This window comes from Magallana gigas, chromosome 5 (assembly GCF_963853765.1).
Source record: "Magallana gigas chromosome 5, xbMagGiga1.1, whole genome shotgun sequence".
NCBI classification, from domain to species: Eukaryota; Metazoa; Mollusca; class Bivalvia; order Ostreida; family Ostreidae; genus Magallana; species Magallana gigas.
Window position 1 is genome coordinate 7,615,744 of NC_088857.1, and position 20,546 is coordinate 7,636,289.

Here is a 20,546-nt window from a genome sequence, read left to right on the forward strand (position 1 = left end):
TTGTGATACGAGGCATTGTTTGCTTCGATAAATAGAAATCAGTAGAAAATGTACTGGAATTGACCTATCAACCTACAATTGAGAGTGATTGAACAGGGTACCCTAAACGTTTTCCAATATCTAATAAAAGCATTTGTCATGTTAATAAATAAATTAAATAGACCGAAGATATACGCTCTGAAGGAAAGTTTAAACTAGCTTATAGGTTCTTACGTCATGAGCTACTAGTAAATAAGAAAGCTACGTTCATGACTTCTTGAAGACACCTCGACAAACTGATAGCACATTAAATAATATCCAATATACTTATCAATCGATTACAAAAAGACTACTTAGTTACTTTATGAAATAAAAAAAAATAGAGCATCGTGGCCAATATTTATAGAGTACTAATTTGTCACTTTACTCGGATTTTTCACGATTTTATCGCATCTGTGACATTACTTTTGGATCAACACTCGTACCAATCCATCTTGAAGGTCAAATTCAAATTACAAATAGCACTCAATTGCAACAATGAAATCCATCGAGAGAGTACATTGTATCAATTTTGACTGTAAACGAAATAGGCAATAAAATGATAAACAAGTTTATCAGAGACCGTTTTTAAGATTCTAAGGGATATTGAGTTGATAAAAAAATTTCCGCGTGATTTTTTACCTTACATTTAAAATGATGAATAAATACAAAGAAAACTATATCCCAAACTAATGTTTTAAAAAATTGTGATAAAAGACGATTAACGAGGCTGGGGGGTGGCTGCCATATTAAAGCGTTTTTATCTCTACACAAAAGAGATTTTCACTTTAATGTTCTATAACTCTAACGTCGTACTGAAATTGTTTTTGTAAAAAATGGATATGATGGTACTGAAGCATTATTTAAAGAGTCAATTGATGGTAACCAAGGGATACAAGATGCCAAAAAATCATTTTAGCTGTTTTTAGCACCTTTTTTACTATTCAAAGGGAGGTAACTTGTAAAACTCCAAATATTTTGTTCAAATATTTTCTTTTTTTTTAAATTTTTTTTAATATCACCATCTAAAATCTTTTTTAATGCTTAATCTTTATTACATATGTAATGATTATTATCATGTTAAAATTTGGAAATAATTTTTTTTTCTTTACATATTTGCATTTGTGTGTCAAATATATTTTTTGGTAAAAATTGTAAAATTTTTCTTTATAACAAATAATGTTAAGTTTTTGTTATTGTGTTTATTTTAAGTGATGTTATTGGTATCTTTTTTTGGCCTTTAATAATTTTTCATATATTTTTCATTTTTTTTTTTTTACATAATGTGCAATTGTTTCAGATGCAAGAAATGATAAAATTAACGATGATTGTGATGTGGTCTTTCACATAAACATGTAAATTAAGAGTATATGAGACATTTCTGCAAATTTGGTGAAATTTGGAGACAATTTTTTGGACCCCCAGCCTCAAGGGTAATTACGATTAAGTTTATTTTGAATGGAAGCTCATTTGTTTTTAGAGATATACATGTAAAATAATGCTTACTGAACAGAAAAACTACACACATTGTTAAACCCGAAAAGACGACCATAAAGGCTTAAAACGAAGTTTTTTAGCTCACCTGAGCTGAAAGCGCAAGTGAGCTATTCTGATCACATTTTGTCCGTCGTCCGTCTGTCCGTCTGTCCGTCCGTCCGTCCGTCTGTCTGTCCATCTGTAAACTTTTTACATTTTGAACTTCTTCTCTAAAATCGCGTATCCAATTTCAACCAAATTTGGCACAAAGCATCCTTATGGGAAGGCGAATTTAAATTCCAGAAATAAAAGTCCGATTCAAAGCGGAGAAAACCTTTAAACTGTAGAAAAAGGGGGGTGCATTTTTAAAAATCTTCTTCTCAAGAACTACTGAGTCCAATTCAACTTAGTTTAGCATAAATTATCCTTATGGGAAGGAAAATATAAATTGCAAAAATTAAGTGATAATTCTGTTTCAAATCTGAGTTATTACGAAAATAATAATAAAGGAAAGGCGTGTTTCAATCAGTTTAATAGCTTCGGGATCGGTATCCGGTAAAATGGGTAGGCGAGACTTGGCCTGGGCAAAACAAAAGATTGGCAGTTATTAATCTGCCAATCTTATTAAAATTTCAAGATATTTGATGGACCTGTATATTTGTATTCGCTGTAAATATTGCTGCAAAGTAATACGTATTTGGAATTGACGATTGCCGATCTGCCCCGGCTATTTTTTTTGCCACGGCCCGGGTTAGCATACCCATTTTACCAAGACTCGTATTCGATACTTCTAAAACGAGGTTCTTTGTTTAAAGCAGCCATGACATTATACGAAAAAGGGTCGAGCTGACTATGATGAATTTGCTTGTTGTGCAACAGTTCGCGAATGAAGGGAAATTTTTGAAACATGCAAAATATATTGGTGCCGATTTTGTGAAGTAAATTGAGACTAAATATTTCAATGCGTTGACAGTTTTCACACATGACGTTGGTGTTAGCTTGTTCTGATTTTTGTTTCGTTTTCATTATTTATGCTTTGTAACCTGGGAACTATCGTCTGTATGTCGTGATTTTTACGTATCAAATTAAACAGAGACTTCGGTAAATCAAACAGTTAACTGTTTACCTGCGCAAATGAAGCAAAATCTGATGTATCAAAAATCATGAATAAAAGAATTGAAAATCTTAGGCCATTCTTTTTTTCCATTTTAAATGCTGAATAGGAAATACCAAGTTAAAAATCTTAAGCTGAATGTAATAAACTCATGTGAACAAAATATGACTCAAACCTACGCGAACTGTGAGCTCTGTATCTTGCTTATAATTCTACGATTGACGCTGAGATTGTGGTTGAACATTAGAAATTCTATATGAATTAGAGTATGTTAAATACTTGTACAAGCAAAATAAAAGAATGATATTCTGTATATACCTACTCTCTGGGGCCCCCTCTTTATACAATAAATAATGTGAAATCTACATCAATTTTGATAGTTTTTCAGACACGAGTAAATAAAAACGACATCTTTTAAACAGTTTCCATAGTTCTGACACATTTCTGTTGCGGGAATAAAGTAATTATTGCTATTCCTAAGAAAATATCACAGCGGAAAATTATCCTGGTTTGTACGCGAGGTAAATAACAGTCAAGTGATTTATAATGGAGAAGACAAATTAAATTTTTGAATGTTTTTAATTTGAGGAATTGAGCACATTGAGGTACAATTTTCTTTTTCACATCTATACGTGTAGGATTTTTTGAATAAAAAACAATAACTATTATATTTTTTTTTTGAAAATACAATAACTAATAAGTAGTTGATGAAAAAAAATGTACCTAATTATATGCTTTCATATATTTCGATCGCTTTACAAAGTGTGTGTGTGTGTGGGGGGGGGGGGGGGGGGCAGAACGAAAATATAGGGAATTGGAAGTTAACAACTTAACAGTGTACCCCTACCAAATGTTAAGTTTTATATCTTGCGTGGGGTTTTCTTATTCTGGTAAAAAATAGTATTTCATGAAGGTACAATGTCAAAGATTACGTGTATGCAAAAATAAGTGTAAAATTCGAATACTTTACAATATTTTTTTTTTGTTATTCTACCAAGGGACCATATGACACAATATCTTTTGAACGCCCATTGTTGCCCAGGTGAGCGATGAGGCCCCATGGGCCTCTTGTCGAGATTGTAATGACATAGTTTCCCAGATTCGCATTAAGGTATCTTATGTAAAATGAAGGGATATTGAACAATATTGAACCTTATTAAACTAGTTAAATATGTATTGCTAAATAGCAATGAAGGTGAAATGAACAAAGTTCAGATGACTGACAACATAACCTATCAGGAGCCGGTCATTTTACACCTTAATTTTTTTTAAAATAGTGAACTCCCCTGATAAAAAAAATTAATTTCGTCAAAATATCTGCGGGTAATGATTTATTTTATTTCATATTTTAATGAAGAGAAGTTTTATGCATGTATTAACCGAGAGAATGTCACTAAAGGGCTATGTTCGGTATGGTCAAATATCTGCCCCCGATTTCAACCAATTTTTTAATAGTATCGTATTAAAAAAATCTTCACAAATCATTGTAAAGAGGATGCCTTTAACTTTATTCTTGATTTTAGTCAGCATTGCTCATTCGCTGTTTATCTATGACGTCACCTTAATGACCTAATTCCCGCAAATGTGCAAACAAATGAAAATATTCTCATTTTTGCTCTATATTTTGCATTCGGAAGTATAGAGCGCAGGTCTGCTCACGTGCGATTTTAACGTATATTTTTCTTCAGATAGTAATAGACATTATACTAAAAAATGGTACTTGAGCAAGCCTACGCTCGATGTTTCCCAGTCGAATACCATCGGAAAACACCCATATTTTGCCACAAAACATCACTTTATCAAATTATGCAATCTTCATGACGTCATTTCTACATTATATCGTCACTGTGGTTATAACCTTTTACACCTTTATTTCCAATAGGATTTTAACTATCTTTCACTTTATTTTTAAAGCTCTTTATAAAACTTTTTGGGGCAAAAAATGCATGAAACCGCCTTTAAGTTACATTTTAAAATGGTTTAATAAAACATAAGTTGCCCATACACTTTAATGCAAAATTCAAGCTGTTATTAATTGGACCATAATCAAAATTTTGCAAATTCCTGTGGTGGAGTGTTTTTGTTTGATATCACCTTCACAATGATATCATGAATCAGAATATTTAGACCATTCATTTATTAGGTACAAAATGTTGTTGTTATTCATCGAATACCTTAAAGAGTAGAAATGTTCCAGAAGTCGATTTTGTTCATGGGTACTATGTGAATAAACAATGATGAAAATTTATCAAAAGCTGATGTAAGGAATGAGAGGGATCAACCTTTGAAAAATGTAAAAGCGACCGTATCTTCCTTTGCATTTACTAAATTTATAACAAATTGTTTCTATTCCCTGAATTAAAAACCGTCATCTCTATGACTTTTGCATTCCCGTTCTGCACTTATATCAGCAGTGAGTCAGTGTCTGAGAAGAATACATCTTTTTGAGTACGTAGAGATGCGCTTTATTCCAAAGCTAGATTAAAAAAAATCTTTTGAATATAAAAAATTAATGGTAATTATTTTGAAGAGAATATAATGTGAATCAATATATAAGAGAAAATTGCATATATTTTATGGTGTACAGCAAAATTCTCACTATTTAATGAATAGCCAACGTACAAGCTATTTTTCATTTTATAGCCTTGTGTCAGGAAAGAGGGGATAGAACTATAAATAAGGTCAATGTCCTCTAAACTGGTAAAAGAGTTCTGTTCCATCTTAAAAGTCTTTTCTCTCAAAATTCTGAAATGAATGTTCAAATCAAAGTAGAAATTAATGTACAAAGAATTAACCATAAAAACGTGAAGCAAGTGAAGCCAAATATTCAAAAAAGAATTATTTTCTATGAGTTTTGTTATGAATAACCGGGTAAGACAATATTGATTTTACTTTAATGGCACAATATATTCTAACGGTTACTCTTCTTCAGAAACTTGAAAAAAGTAACGTATCAGAGGTGTTCGTTATATTCAAAACGATGATTTTCAGCTGAAAGATAAGAACATTGTTGAGGATCTTAAAAACAGTATTGCTAAATTTGTGATATGACTATAAAACCACCATGTTTCATGGGGAGGGGGTGGGGCTCAAAGTTTAACATATTAAGAATATCTGCAGAAAAAAAAGTTGAATTTTTTTCACTTGATCTAACCTGATTTGATTATGGCTATTGTCGCTTGGGAGAGCGCTGTTGCCCATTGGTCATACCTTAAGTATAAATCGGCAATGAAGCAATATATTGACAAAAACATTTACATATGAGTTTGTTCAATGTGTTTATTTAGACTAAGCGTTTATCAAGATACTATAGAAATAATATTCTTGGAGCTCCAAAGTAATTTACTTTAAAGACGCTGGCAAGTAGGTACGCGGGGGTGTTAAGGACGCATTTGGGCAATAACAAGTTTTATTTTGACAGTTATATTCGTGAAAATTCGTGAAATTTAATAACTATTTTGAATAAGATCAAAAACTTAGTATTAACTATTTAAGGTACTTGGACACTATTTAAGATAAAAAAATTATTGTTTATGTATAAAATGGTATACTGGTGCATTTTAAATGATTGACCAAAATATTGAATGTTTAAGTCAAGTTACAAGCGAGATACAGAAGTAAGAATTGGTTGTTATGTAAACAAAGCTCGAGTTTTATAGTTGTTTACAAAAATTTAATGTAGAGAATTACCATTTCTTTGACAAACTAATTCAGTATCTTCATAAATAATATTATCAACAAAAGAAAGATACATTTGATTGAAACTTACACCAATACTTGTGTAAATGACAATATTCGAGTTTGTTTACAAAAAAAAAATTTATTAACTCTGTATCTTGCTTATAACTTTATATTTGACTTTCAAATTTTGACATAGCATTATAAACTTCTATTTTTATCAGTAGAAACATTTAAAATGGAAAAATAAAATTAGAAAATTTTTAGTACAATCGTGTCCAAGTCCCTTTAAGATAGATGGCAGAACAATTAAATCGGGTAGTACATTACTGCCACATTGGTTCATTATCACGTGACAACTATAAATAGCTTACGTATTTTCCTTAACATTAAACGAGATAGATCAACACTACCTCGCGGTTTCCAAAATAAAATAAACATACCAACTGAAGTCAAAACACATCAGTTTAATCAAAACCGCTGCAAGAATTCTACGTTCTTTTAAATTAAATAGTTATCCATCCGGCTTTAGTTAATCCTTCCCAACTTTTAGAAAGTTTGCACGGAAAACGGTATGTTGCATCAAAACAACACACAGCGTGGGATTCTAGCAGCACTTTAATTCAAGCATTGATCAAACTAACGCTACGTTTAAAATTTCAAGTTCAATATAAAATTGGTAGTGTTGATCTTGTCGGATTTTTATATCGTAAACAACGGAAAGCCTGGCCGAGAAATAAAAGCAAATTGACATACCTTTTAGCGAATGATTGATAAAACGAACATCTCTCCCAGTATTCTTATGTTCAATTTTAAATAAATCACACCACAATACCTTATTAGACTTCTTAGATTGGTTAAAATTTGAATATGTTTACAATGCTTTCCAATCAAATTCACACAACATTCAACTTTTACTCATGACGTCATCAATGTGTAAATCTACGTAATACAAACTAATTTCTGAAGAAAAAAAATTGTCTTCAGTATTTTTTATTTGTTTTTTTGGTCTACATTTCGTTGCTTAGATATTTGAATATGTACATAATAACTAACATTTGTTATGGTTTGCACGGAATGACATTCAACTCAGATTCCATATGCTTCCTTAACACCCCCTTGTATCAAACTACATGCATATGGTGTATCTTCAAGGCCTCTCTTAAAAGATCGATGAACTGTTGCCGTCTTCGACAATAACGTGAGTAATTAGGGTTGTGTATTTTTTATTCATACAGGGCATACAAGCTATGTAAATGTAGTCGTCTTCGTAGCTCTGTCGACATAGCGATTTGCCTTTTCTGTGCACAAGTAAACTAAGATCCTTCTCGCGTTTTACCAGTTTTGAGAATATCCCGCATTTCTACAACACCTTCATTGCAACCCCTCAAAGAGAATGACATCGAATTGACTTCGATTTCAATTATTATTTTAATTTTATAGGCTGAAAACACTTTCCTGCTGGCCCTTGATGGGGACGTGGATTTTACACCAGGTGCTGTTCGTTTACTGTTGGACAGAATGAGAAAGAACCCAAGAGTAGGCGCTGCATGTGGAAGAATACATCCCATTGGAAGTGGTCCGTTTTTGTACTTAAGCTGATATACAATTCATTTCTGTAAATCAAGACTAATGCAACTGATATTTTTGATCTTGCTTTTCAGGTCCAATGGTGTGGTATCAGAAGTTCGAGTATGCCGTCGCTCATTGGTTGCAAAAATCTACAGAACATGTACTTGGTTGCGTGCTTTGCTCTCCAGGTTGTTTTAGTTTGTTCCGTGGTTCAGCTCTTATGGATGATAATGTAATGCATAAGTACACTACTAAACCGACGGAACCTTCACATCATCTGATGTATGATCAAGGTTAGTACATATATTTTTTACAAACCATTTAACAATTTAGAGTTAGTGTTTCAAAATTAAATAATTACAGAAAGACATACTCCGTCCATTTCGTTACTTATAATATGTGGGCGGCTTATTTTCTTCCATTTATTTGTGTTGAACATCAGGAGAGGACCGCTGGTTGTGCACGCTTCTGTTACAACAAGGATATAGGGTGGACTATGCTGCAGCATCGGATGCTTTCACGTATGCTCCAGAAGGCTTTGACGAGTACTTCAATCAGCGCAGGAGATGGACCCCTTCGACTATAGCTAATATTTTAGATCTTCTGCAGGACGGCAGGAACACAGTAGCCTCAAACAATAACATCAGTTGGTTGTACATCGTTTATCAAGGTTATTTCCTTTTTTTTTAAATTCTTTTTTAAATGATGCAGTTTTTAAAATTAGAAAATAAAATGACCTGAAAAAATGATTTAATGCTTCCATTCTATTTTTTTTAATTTTGTAGCTGCTTTAATGGTTTCCACCATCATTGGCCCAGCAACCGTGTTAATGATGATTGCTGGGGCCCTGCTTACTGTCTTCAGCATAGACCTGATCACCTCCTACATTATATCTCTAATTCCAGCAATTCTTTTCTTCATCATTTGCTTTGTCTTCAATACCAAGATTCAATTAATTGTGGCTCAAATCCTTAGTGGGATTTATGTTTTCATTATGATGGTGGTTTTTGTTGGAGCTCTTATTACTGCGGTCACCGTCACGCCCTATCATCCCAGTGTGATCTTCTTATCTGGGCTAGTTTTGATTTTTCTGATAGCGGCAGCATTCCATCCTAGAGAATTCCATAACTTGATTTTTGGAGTTCTGTACTTTCTTTGGGTGCCATCTGGTTTTCTTGTGTTGATTATATATTCATTGTGTAACCTTCATGTTGTATCCTGGGGAACACGTGAAGTTCCAAAGAAAAAAACCAAAGCTGAACTTGAACAAGAAGAAAAAGAGAAGAAAGCTAAAGAGGAACAAAAGAAGAAGGAATCTTTTTGGAATAAGTTTTTCCCTTTTTTCAACCTGGTTCAAGACTTAAAACACACAATTACTGAAAAAATGACGTCAGATAAAGGGCATGATAAACTTACAGAAGTGTTGATTAAAATGAACGAAAACTTAGAAAAAATCAACAAAAACAGAGACAGTGTGGTTGAATTGGAAGATGTAGTGGTGGATGAAAACAAATCAAAGAAGGAAAAGAAAACAGTCCGGTTTTCAAACAAAAATGAAGTACATAATCAAAATGTTGTTTTTTATAACCAAAATAAAAGTGAAGCTAGTGAAGTCAATGATTAAAACAAAAAAGAGGGTGGTTTTTTTTTGTTAATTTCAGTAAATAACAAAACAATTCAAAGATAGCATAATGAGAGGACTTCGTTCTAAAATATTTAATAGAACATTTTTTTTTCAATTGAATAGTATATTTATAATGATAGACAAATGAATTATTATATAAAAAATCAAAACAGATAACATCATTATATAAAGTGGTCAAGAGTTTGATTTTGTATTTATTCGTTTATATTCAAAGGAAGATTTCATAAATCCTAAAACAACAACAATTCATATTTTATTTTTGAACAATTTTTCACACCTGTTTTAAGGAAAAAGAACTAGATGAGTTTGATGAGGAAACATACGTAAAACAGAAAGCGGACAAAAATATAATGAATGACCTAGTTAACCCTGCTTGGGTGAAAGAGGAAATATTTAGTGGTGGTGAACTGATGCAAATGATTCCGGAAGAGAGAGACTTTTGGGAAGGATTTGTCAATACGTAAGAAACATATTTATAAAGATACACAAAACTAATTGATGATCAATTGGTATAGTAAACGATGTACATAATACGTGTATTACATAAACATTTCACAATTCTTGATAAAGTTCAAGTATCGACATTTTGTCAAATTATATGTAAACATCAGATGATATTTCATGTCACAAAAACAAAACAACTTGTTTTGTTATCCACAGGTATTTAAAACCCCTTGACAAGAATAAAGAAAAGGAAAAGAAAGACACAGAAAAATTGATGGAGCTAAGAAATAATGTGTGCGGGGGAATGGCCCTCGTCAATATGTTGTGGGTTGCAATCAACTTCATGTTCCAATATAAGAAACCGACAGTCATTGATATTCCACTGTCTGTAAGTACTAATATATATACATGTATTTAATCTGTTGATGTGTTTAGTTTTCTGCCTGGTCAATTTACGTAAGCAATGGTCAGACTATAGCTACGGTGCTCGGTTTACCGGATGTTGACTGAGCAATCGTTGAAACCGTTCTCCTCACAAAAATGTAGTTCCAACTTCAGGTTCTCCGACCCTCAGCCTTCTATAGGAACGGCGATGGGACAAATGTTATGAAGGTAGCAAAATACAACCTTCGTTAACGCGGGTATTGTAATTTTTTTCTGCAGTGATCTTACAAATTTGAATTGATCGTAAAGAGTAGGTATAGGTTTACATCAGTACGTTAGACAGAAGAAATAGCCAAGTCTTATATGGGAATTGGAGACTGATATCATCCTGATCATTTTGTGCAGTTTGTAATTTTCCTTAGATTGCTAAAGGTTTCGACCAATCGATAAACTAGGTTGAACTGGATCGAGCAGATTTCAGCCATGTCAGTTTCTATACAGCTATGAATCACAATCGTATTTCTAAAGAAATAAAGGAGAAGATTCTCGGTATATATATATATATATATATATATATATATATATATATATATATATATATATATATATATATATATAAGAGACTGCAAGGAACAATTGTAAAGATCTTTAAGCAAAGTTGCCATTGCCACTGCGTTTGTCACTCGAGAACAATGTCATTCAATTTTCAAATTTGTGGCTTAAAATGATTTATTGTATTCCTTGACTTCCTTTTTTAATCCTTTCTGTGTTATTCCATGGCGGTTAATTCATCGCGGTCCTCGCTGCAGTTATGTTTAAACCGCGGCGGTGTGATCTACTGTTAAACAAAGTGATTGGAGATTTTTTTCCTGTACGCTATTAGATAATAAGACGGCCATCTAACTCTGAGAGTCATTCTTTACTGCCCAAGTCTGATGTATTGCTTTCATTGCAAATGAAATGATTACGTATGTACTGCACGTGTTCAAAACTTTAATAATAATAGAATCATCTGCACCCGTAACAGTTCATGTAACTGTAGAGCTGTTATTTGATAGATATTTTTTTTATTTTCACTTTAATCTGCCTAATATAATCTTCATTTACGTGAGGATAAGAACTATAAAATAGGGTGTGTTTTTTTTATTTTATTTTTAATGATTTTAAACATTTTCTTTGTTACGAACAATATTGTTTCGGGTGTCATTTTTCAACGTTGAAAATTGACCCGGGGTCAATTCTTAACGTTGAAAAATGAGACCAAAAGTCAAGAAAATTATACCAAGGGAAATGTTTCAACAGTTTTAAAAAGGATTTTTCTTAACACTTGATGACCTCGACACGTTGAAAATTGAACCTGTTGGAAATTAACTCCAACTGTTTTGGACTGTCTTTAAACTGAAACTTTCAATTCCTTATTTATTAGTTTTATTTATACACCTATCTAGAAAATAATTTTAAAAAATCTGTTTCACTGAATTAAAGAGTTAAACATGTCACCACGTATAGCAATACTCTTATTCAAAAACATAATATTTGAAATATAGATATCACACATAACAGAAATTATAGGCGAACATTTCGCTATCATTTTAAATTAGTCAATAAGTATTGGAAGAGTCAATATGCAAATTCGAAAAATAATTCTGAAATGTTTCATTTTTTCTTTGTCCGAACGTTAAAAGTTGTAGACATGTAAATCTAAAGAATAAATATGAATACAACTGTAAAATTGGGGTTAAATAATATCAATTCGTTATTTTTTGCTTATTTGCTGTAGAATTTTGAACCGGTTTCAAGTAAATTTTCAACGGAACAGGGTCTTTATTTCACACGTTTAGTCTCAATATTTAACGTTAAAATACCCTCGAGTCATTTTTCCACCCAGCTGGACAAAATTCCCATTACACCGTCTCCAAATATTTTTTTAAAGTCCATATCGTTTTACGGTACAGTCTCTCAATGCCCAAAACAGTTAACCTAGTCCGTGACATGCACATGCTACACAGTAAACGTTCACTATACGATCATCGTCACAATATGAAAAATTTACTTTACCTTTTAAATACTAAAGGACTATATATGGTATTGGCCTAAAATGGCCCCCTAAAAGGAATATCATTATTTTACTGTAATTCTTTGTTTTCTTTGTACAGATATATATGTGATGTTTTAACTTAATGTTCATTTTGATTCAAGTGCCCACAATTTAGAAATACGGCATTGTAAAGACAGCCTTTTCCCTGCATTTTAGCATAAAAAAAGCTTGTTTTCAAGAAGATTTTCTTTCAGGAAACATAGAGCGCATGCTTGAACCAACAAAATATTTTAATCAGAGATGTATCTAGCCAAGACTAATAAGTGACAAAAAATTTGTCCTGGTTCAAGCATGCGCTCTATATTTCCCATTCGTAAAAAGATGAGAAAAATGTCAATTTCGTCTGATTTTGATTGAATTTTTGAAATAGCGTCACTTCTGACGTCATATACTGCAAGTCAGTGCAAATAAATCAAACAAATATGTGAAAAATATATTTTATATGAACTCTTCTAAATTATAACATAACATTTTATTGTAACCGAAACACTTTAAAAAATGGTGAATTATGGGGGCTAAATTTAACTCTTATCATATATAGTTCTTTTATTGATATTTTATGTGTATCGAATATGTGAAAATAGTATCAGTGACGCATAACGTTTTTCGTATCCTCTCCCTCCTGAGAGTTTTATCACTGTCAAAGTAAATTGTATTTTACTTTAGTCCTAATTGTTTTACACAGAGGTGTGAAACCAACGCACTGACAGGAAATCACGTTATGCTTGAACGCACAGAATGCACAGGTGAATAGTCCGTGTAACAAGTAATCATCAGGAATTCTACCCGTACATCAAACAATTTTAATTTACTATCAGTAAACAATACATAATTGTATCATTTTACTGCGTTCTTACACTGTTGAACGTGTTTTGGGTGTTCCTCCCCGCAGAAAATCAATGGTTTAAGAAAACGTACACGAAATAAACTTCACAAACACAATTTAACATCACAAACATATGGCAGCTGACTACACGTCATTAACATACTGGTTTATATATAATCTACTATAACTTATCCTATTATTTTCTATTTCTTTAACCTACCGTCTATAACTTGGAGTTTCTCTCTATAGTTCATCCCTGTTATAATTTAAATATTCGCTTTGTAGAAATACATTCTACATTTGTCTATATTAACATGAGACTACATTTTTTTAAAGAAACCTAATTATTAAATATCATGAGCAAAATGAAAAAGCATCAACATTAACTCCATTTTTTAAAAAAAGACACTAAAATGTACGTGGTTGGATTTGTCTTCTCTCTATGTGGATATAGAATCCTCAATTTTCATTTGCAGTTTGTGTTACTTTTTTAGTATTTTTTACGAAATTGCCGGTACGATATAGTACGTACGTCTGTCACAAATTACATGTTTCTATATTGAAACATATCAGGCAATCTGATATTCTGTTTAACAGTATGGAAAAGAAAAGGAGGAGTTGGATACACTACAAGCTGAAAATGTCCTTAAAGTTGACGTCGTTGGACTGATGTTTATAATTTTTTTCCTTTTCATTCTCCTCATTCAATTTTTTGGAATGGTTGTTCATCGGTAAGTCATGAACCATTGATATTTACAAAGCTTCTGAATGGAAAGAGCTGTAGGTTTAGGTTACAAGTTACATCTACCATTACTTTCATTTACAAAAGTAATCAATTAAATCATATCTACTTTGCTAAAGTAATAAATTACATAATACATTACCGGAAATAAATACAGAGACAATTTCTTCACACAATTTATTTGAATCTTAAGTCAGATAGAATAGTAATATAAAGATCACCATGTTTGTCACTTAACATTTCATTGTTGCACTAATTTTAATCAGCAGACTTTCAAAAGTATTGTCATTCCGTGAACACTGTTCCGGCCTAAAACTTTGACTGCAATGCTGAAAAGTTTTTCTGCTGGGGCAGACCGGGTTTACCAAGAATCTTTAATCCGATACATATATCTCTTAACTAAATTCATTTTAATTTTTTCCTAGCTTCCTTTGATTGATCTTAACTATTTATAAGAATTTTCAATATAAGGAATATTTTTAAAGTTTATAGATAAAAATCAAATTTCTTGCAAACACTTAAAACGGATTTGGCAAAAAATTGTTTCAAGAATGTGTTTTAATACTTTTAAAAAATGTAAGGATAATAATGCATTACCATTACACATTACCTCATGTCTGGATTCAATACCTGTGTTTTCTCTATGTGCATATCATTTTAAATGATAAATCAACATGATGCTACATGATATGATTAAATACAGATATTAATAATTCTTTTTTGAATAAACGAAACAATGGCAAAGTAAAAAAACAAACAACAATAAGTAGCATTAATTTGCTTGCATTCAGTAATAATTTTATTCAAATTTTAATATGCATGCGTATATGAAAATAAGTACTACATTAAAGATGCCTTGAGAAAATGCAGCGTTCAAGCTTAATTTAGAAAAAGCCTTATCTCTCATGTTATAGTAAACGGCAAATTGGACGTGCCTTATATATTTAATGTCATTGTAAAGAGAAAACATCAGCAAGTGAATATACATAAATTCACAAAACTTCTCGTAATATATTTTTAAAAATGATCAAGAATAAAAGAAATAGATTTTGAAATAGTTTTCCATTAATTCAAGGTGTCAAGGTCTTAAGATATATAAAGCAACATTTTTACAATTTTAAAGACTTTTCATTCCAGTTTTATCGCATGCTTTTCTCGATAGATGGGGGACATTTATGCATCTCATAGCTATCACTGAAATTCCAAGTCCCTTTGGAAAGACTGTAGCTGATGTAGAAATGTCTGGGGATTCGTTCAAGAAGGGAAAAGGAAAAATTGCTGTGGAGTTTTGCGAAAAATTGATGGCTGAACCAATGCCCGATTATCCAAGTGATGAATTTATTGAAGAAGACAGAAAAGAAAAAGAACGACATTCAGCCCGTGATCAAATCAAAAACAATGCAGAGACAGGTAAAATGTTGATTTTACTTTTTTATCGTTTTGAATACCATACTAGTATGTTATATCAAATTAATGAAACAGTGGGGAAGGAAAATGGAAATTATAATTAAGGAGCCTTTTATTAGTACTTTGCATATGGAAATAGTATGTATATATATGCTGCAAGGTATGTGTTGAGATGAATCCTCTTAAGTCCAACGTGGTATACGTGTGGAAAGATACGAGTGTCGCTTAATTCAATTTCAATGCTTCTTGCATGTTTTACGACTATTTAGATTTTGAGAAAATCACGTCAATGCTTTGTGTTATTTAGGTTGGTAATGGGTACTTCCAAATTGTGACGTTCTTTTTTTCGAAATTAACAATGAAATCAAGAATAATTTAATAAAAAAGATGGTTAAATAAGGCGTGTAAACTGCCTATATGAGGAGAGATAAGATACTATGAAATTAAAATATCAACAAATCTCATAATGTTTTTCTGAATTATTGAAAACAATGCATATTTACCATAACATCGATTTGTAACCTTTAAATATGTTAAACATTTGGAATAGGTTGATTTAAACTGGCGTATGCGTGTCAAAACCTCAAAAAGTGTCATTTTTGAACTTCAATGTCTTTTCTTTTATTGAGTAAATCTGAGCTCCATATTTTTGTCATAGTCTATATAAGGTTTAAAAGAGTTCAACCCGATTTCAATCAACAAAAACGTGGAGATATTACCCACTTTACTTTGAAAATGTCATTTTGTATGGCAGAATTTGAACGTTTTAGAAAAATCATACAAGTTTGTAAATTTGTGGCCGAAGTCACGTATAGCATTTCACGATAGAGTTTGTTGTGACTGAAATGGCTCAGTGGTTAGAGCACCAGACTTTACGTAACATTAAAAAGCCATGTTTTAGGTTGTGGGTTCGATACCACCAAAACTTTAGATTTTTTCCCTACCGTTTGTTTAAGGTAACTCCATACTTGTAAAATTCTCTAATGAAAGTTAAAAAACAGAAATGATTTCAACTAAATAGACTAAAATTTCATCAATTATTGGAAAAAATATACATATCATCACTCTTTTTGAGATGTCAGATAAACATTTTTAAATAAGCATTTTTTAGCATCATAAAACCATACTTTTTTGTTAAAAGTAAAATCTTTGTAGACAGAAACTTGTTTAACTTTTTTAATTTTATTGTCAACTGTGTTAGAAAACTAAAACTACAAACACATTTTAAATTTAGTTTTTGGAATTAGAAAAATTATAGCATTTAGACATACAACTGAGAGAAAAGTCGAAAAAGAGTTCTTTCCCCTTAACATAGATAACATGTATAAAAAAATTGGAAATTTAGGATAAAATTAAGCTGCAAAAATATCTTAAACTTAACAGTATTTCTAATTACATCCATGTGAATATATTCACATAAAATAAAGAATTCAAAGTTTTACAATAAAGTATGACATCACCGAACACTGGATCTACTTTAAATATTTAAAACTGAATATAGTCAGAAATTGTGCTTTTGTAAACTTGAATTTTATCATTACTAAGGATATTTAGTTCGAAATAATTAAATCTGAAATTGTATTTTACAACTAAACCAAATGGGCATTTGCGCTGTCTTGTTCTCCCATCTTCTTAATGTGTTCTTTCCCATAATTGTTATAAAACAGTGGAACGCAATGGGTTAGAGCATTATCCACCAATGTGTGAATCACTAGTTCGAATCCCATTGGAACTTTACTAATTTCTACTATTCCTCATTTTTAAAAATATATTTTTTGGTCAAATTTTGTAATAGCTTAAAAATTCTAAGCAGGTGGAAGTATTTTGAATATAATGAACTTTTTTTCCAAATTAATATCGACAGGTGTCCAATATCACCTTAACACTTATTCCTAGTTGGGGCCGAGAACCAAGATATTTGGCTGTTTTTTACTTTGGCGTTTTGCCTTTATTAACTTAAACATTAACCATATGGATACAGAGTGTTAATTTTCATGCTAGACTGTTGAGTAAAGTAGCTGGCTAAAACAACTACTTAAAAAATTAACAATAAAAACACATTTACCTTAAATTATGATTTCGTCATCTATTTTCAAGTGTATTATTTCTACACTATATTTCTTTTTTTTTGTTCCTCCCTAAATTCATTAATTTATTAATCGTATTCCCTATAAATTGCTACCTTTCAAAATGTTAAACCTGATATTGTTATAATCTACAAATATATGTTTGCGCAATTTTTGGCTGTTTCGAACAGTTTACAGTACGTGTTTTTGATGAAGTTACAAACACTAGCGTTGCAAAATGTGTCACTGCGCATAAGGTTACTTTTAGTATTGTACAATAACAACGCATACACTGTAATAATCTCAATTTCTATTCTTGATGAAATAGAATTACAATGTAAAGAATAAATTCAATAGCTACAGAATTCATACTCTCTATGTATACTGACATGGAACAGCTTACGCTTTTCATAAATCGCTTTGCGGTTTATAAAGCGTAAACTTTCAATGCAGTTTATTGTCAAATATACTATGTAGCTATTAAATGTGTTTTTTATATTACACTTTAATTTATCGAGTATACCTAATTTAGGTGTAATTGTTGATATACTTTCATTGATACTAGTATACTTTGACTAACTGTTTACACGGAGAGGTAAAGACCAAAATTATCAACAATTAATTAACAATAATTGAACATTGAATATCATATAGACAAAAAAATTGATAATTGGAGGAGGGGTGGGTAGCAGTTAGTGCGACATCAATAACAAGAACATGGATTAATGCGCATGTTCATGGCTGAAATTACCGTATTGGTCTGAATGCACATGCCTTGTCATGCTAAAAATATACACAAGTGTAACCAAAACCAATGACCCACTTGTAAAGCAGATGATGTTTTTTGGTATCTTACATTAATATTTAACTGATCACGACAGGGTCCTTTACTCATTCAAAACTAAAAGCATTGCAATATATAAAGCAAGAACAAGCAAAGATACTCTAATATGCCATCACTAGTATTACGTATATCATTGGCACATAATGGTATAACAAAAGGACTAGACATTAAAAAGTATTAAATATACATAAAAGACCTGAGAAAGTGGGGCGTTCATCTGCCACCGTAACAAGGTAGGCTATGTTTTGTTAGCTAGTTCCCAAGCCAAAATTATACTGTCTTGTTAACGCCCCATACCATAACACAAAAAAGCAGTGAAAAAAACCAACAGCCCCTGACTGTGTGGTAGTAAAAATATGGAGATAACGCCAGAAGCTCCTGTCTTTTAGATAACGTTTGAAGAAAGGAAAGTTAAGTGTTTGTTATTGATTGGACGCCCCTGTCTTCAAGATCTGAATAACGAAAGCTGTTATAATTGTAGAGTTGGGATTCTTATGTATTTCCAAAATGCGTTAGAGTTCCATCGACCCGTAGTTTGGATGTATAGTTCTGTAAACCCTTGTCAGTAGCTGTAGATGCCGCTCCAATTCTATGTGTATGATAATTCTGTAGATTTAGATCACAGAAAGATAATGGTGCTTGCAACTGTTGTGTAAAATAATGACGGGTAATTGGGTTACCATCCATGAACGAAGAAAGTCGTTCAGAGCAAGAAGAATGTTTCCTCAAGTCGAGGTAGCACACTACAGCTTGGTAAGGACAGAGGGAAGTATTTGTAGTATTCTTCTGTACTCGAAAGGTTATGTGGTGTGATTTCGAATGTTTGAATTGTGGAATATTGACATCAATAAATTTTCGGACTCTCACATCTTGGCTCACACAGATATCACCAAATTTGAAGAAATGCTGGTTAGAATGACCAGTTTTAGTAATTTCTCCTACTTGTAAATAGACAAAAAATGCAGGAATAAACAGTGCACGTAGAGGAGCCTTACAGCGTGTTCTTTATTATAAAGTGTTGTGTAACACACGAAAAATCACCCAATATGAATATACGGCTAAGAGACGATATCAAAGTTCGGGTTGTAGATGCTGCAAAGTTACTCTGGAAACAATGGGCCATGAATGCTGACACATGCTGAACCGAAGGTGGTAATAGTTGTATTTGTTCTCCAGAAATTGCTTACAAGACTGGAAAGGTGATTGGCACGAAACTATGGTTGACTGCGACAGTGAACTTTTTAGTAACATATTTGTTGTGGCACTAAGAGATTGACTAAATCCTGTGGGATTTGGGTAGGTTCGTTGTCCATGAATGAAAACTGAACTTTTAATTCGTCCACCTGTAAGCAAGAAAGTAAATCAACAGCTTTATTTAATTTGCCTGGAATAGATTCAGCAATGAAATGAACATTATGAGAAAGAAATAAAATTATGAGTCGTCTCATAAGTTTCATGAGTCCTTAGAAGTGTTTTTATGGATCCCCTGGACGACTGCCATAGTATCTGGGTGCAAGATAAGCGTTCAGTTTTTAAGACTTAAGACTTGATCCCCATATTTCCAAAGCAAGAACAATAGGTAAGAATTCAAGCAGAAATATGACTGAAATATGATAGTTGAGCCATTCAGGGGTGAATGCACCAAAAAAAACATTTAGTACTATATACACATCCAAAACCTGCGTTACTTACATCAGTGAAAAAATGCAGGGATGAGGTTGAATGTGTGATATTGGACACAAACAGAGCCTTGCCATTGGAGCTATCTAGAAATATTTGCCAAGCTTTGAGGTCAGCTTAAGCTTCCAAGTTAAGTTTAGTATGGTGGTACGGTTTAGATAAATCTATGGTCAGGTTTGTGTTATGCGTCTCACAAAGGTACGACCCGGGGAATTACGTTGCAAGCAAAGTTCAGAAATTCTAAAATTAAATAGACTGTAATTAGAGAAGTGTCACTGATCTTCGGTAATGGAGTTTAGCTAATAGTAGTATCAAGCGGATTAATTTGTCCTGAGGCAATCTAACTTCAAACAACACTGTATCTAACTCTAAACCCAAAAAGTCAGAGTTGTGGAAGGGTAGACGGTTTTCGAATCATTTACAGGGAGCCCAATGTCTTTTGCTAAGATATAAAATGTCATTATGAACTATAGCAAGAAGAGTATTGGGGTGGGCCAAGAAATAAGAAATTATTTAATAGATACACACAACGAAGAACTGAAAATTTTGACT

At 32.1% G+C, this 20,546-nt stretch overlaps 1 protein-coding gene across 1 annotated transcript in view; it reads left to right on the forward strand.

Annotated features, from left to right (window-relative positions):
• Positions 1 to 20,546, forward strand: part of LOC105317566 (chitin synthase chs-2) — a 58,311-nt gene that overhangs the window by 32,845 nt on the left and 4,920 nt on the right. Inside the window, exons 30-37 of the mRNA XM_066084927.1 lie at positions 7,730 to 7,865; positions 7,951 to 8,151; positions 8,301 to 8,528; positions 8,644 to 9,416; positions 9,791 to 9,963; positions 10,164 to 10,335; positions 13,853 to 13,986; positions 15,160 to 15,407. Coding sequence (XP_065940999.1) covers positions 7,730 to 7,865; positions 7,951 to 8,151; positions 8,301 to 8,528; positions 8,644 to 9,416; positions 9,791 to 9,963; positions 10,164 to 10,335; positions 13,853 to 13,986; positions 15,160 to 15,407 — 2,065 coding nt within the window. The remainder of the gene's footprint in view (positions 1 to 7,729; positions 7,866 to 7,950; positions 8,152 to 8,300; positions 8,529 to 8,643; positions 9,417 to 9,790; positions 9,964 to 10,163; positions 10,336 to 13,852; positions 13,987 to 15,159; positions 15,408 to 20,546) is intronic.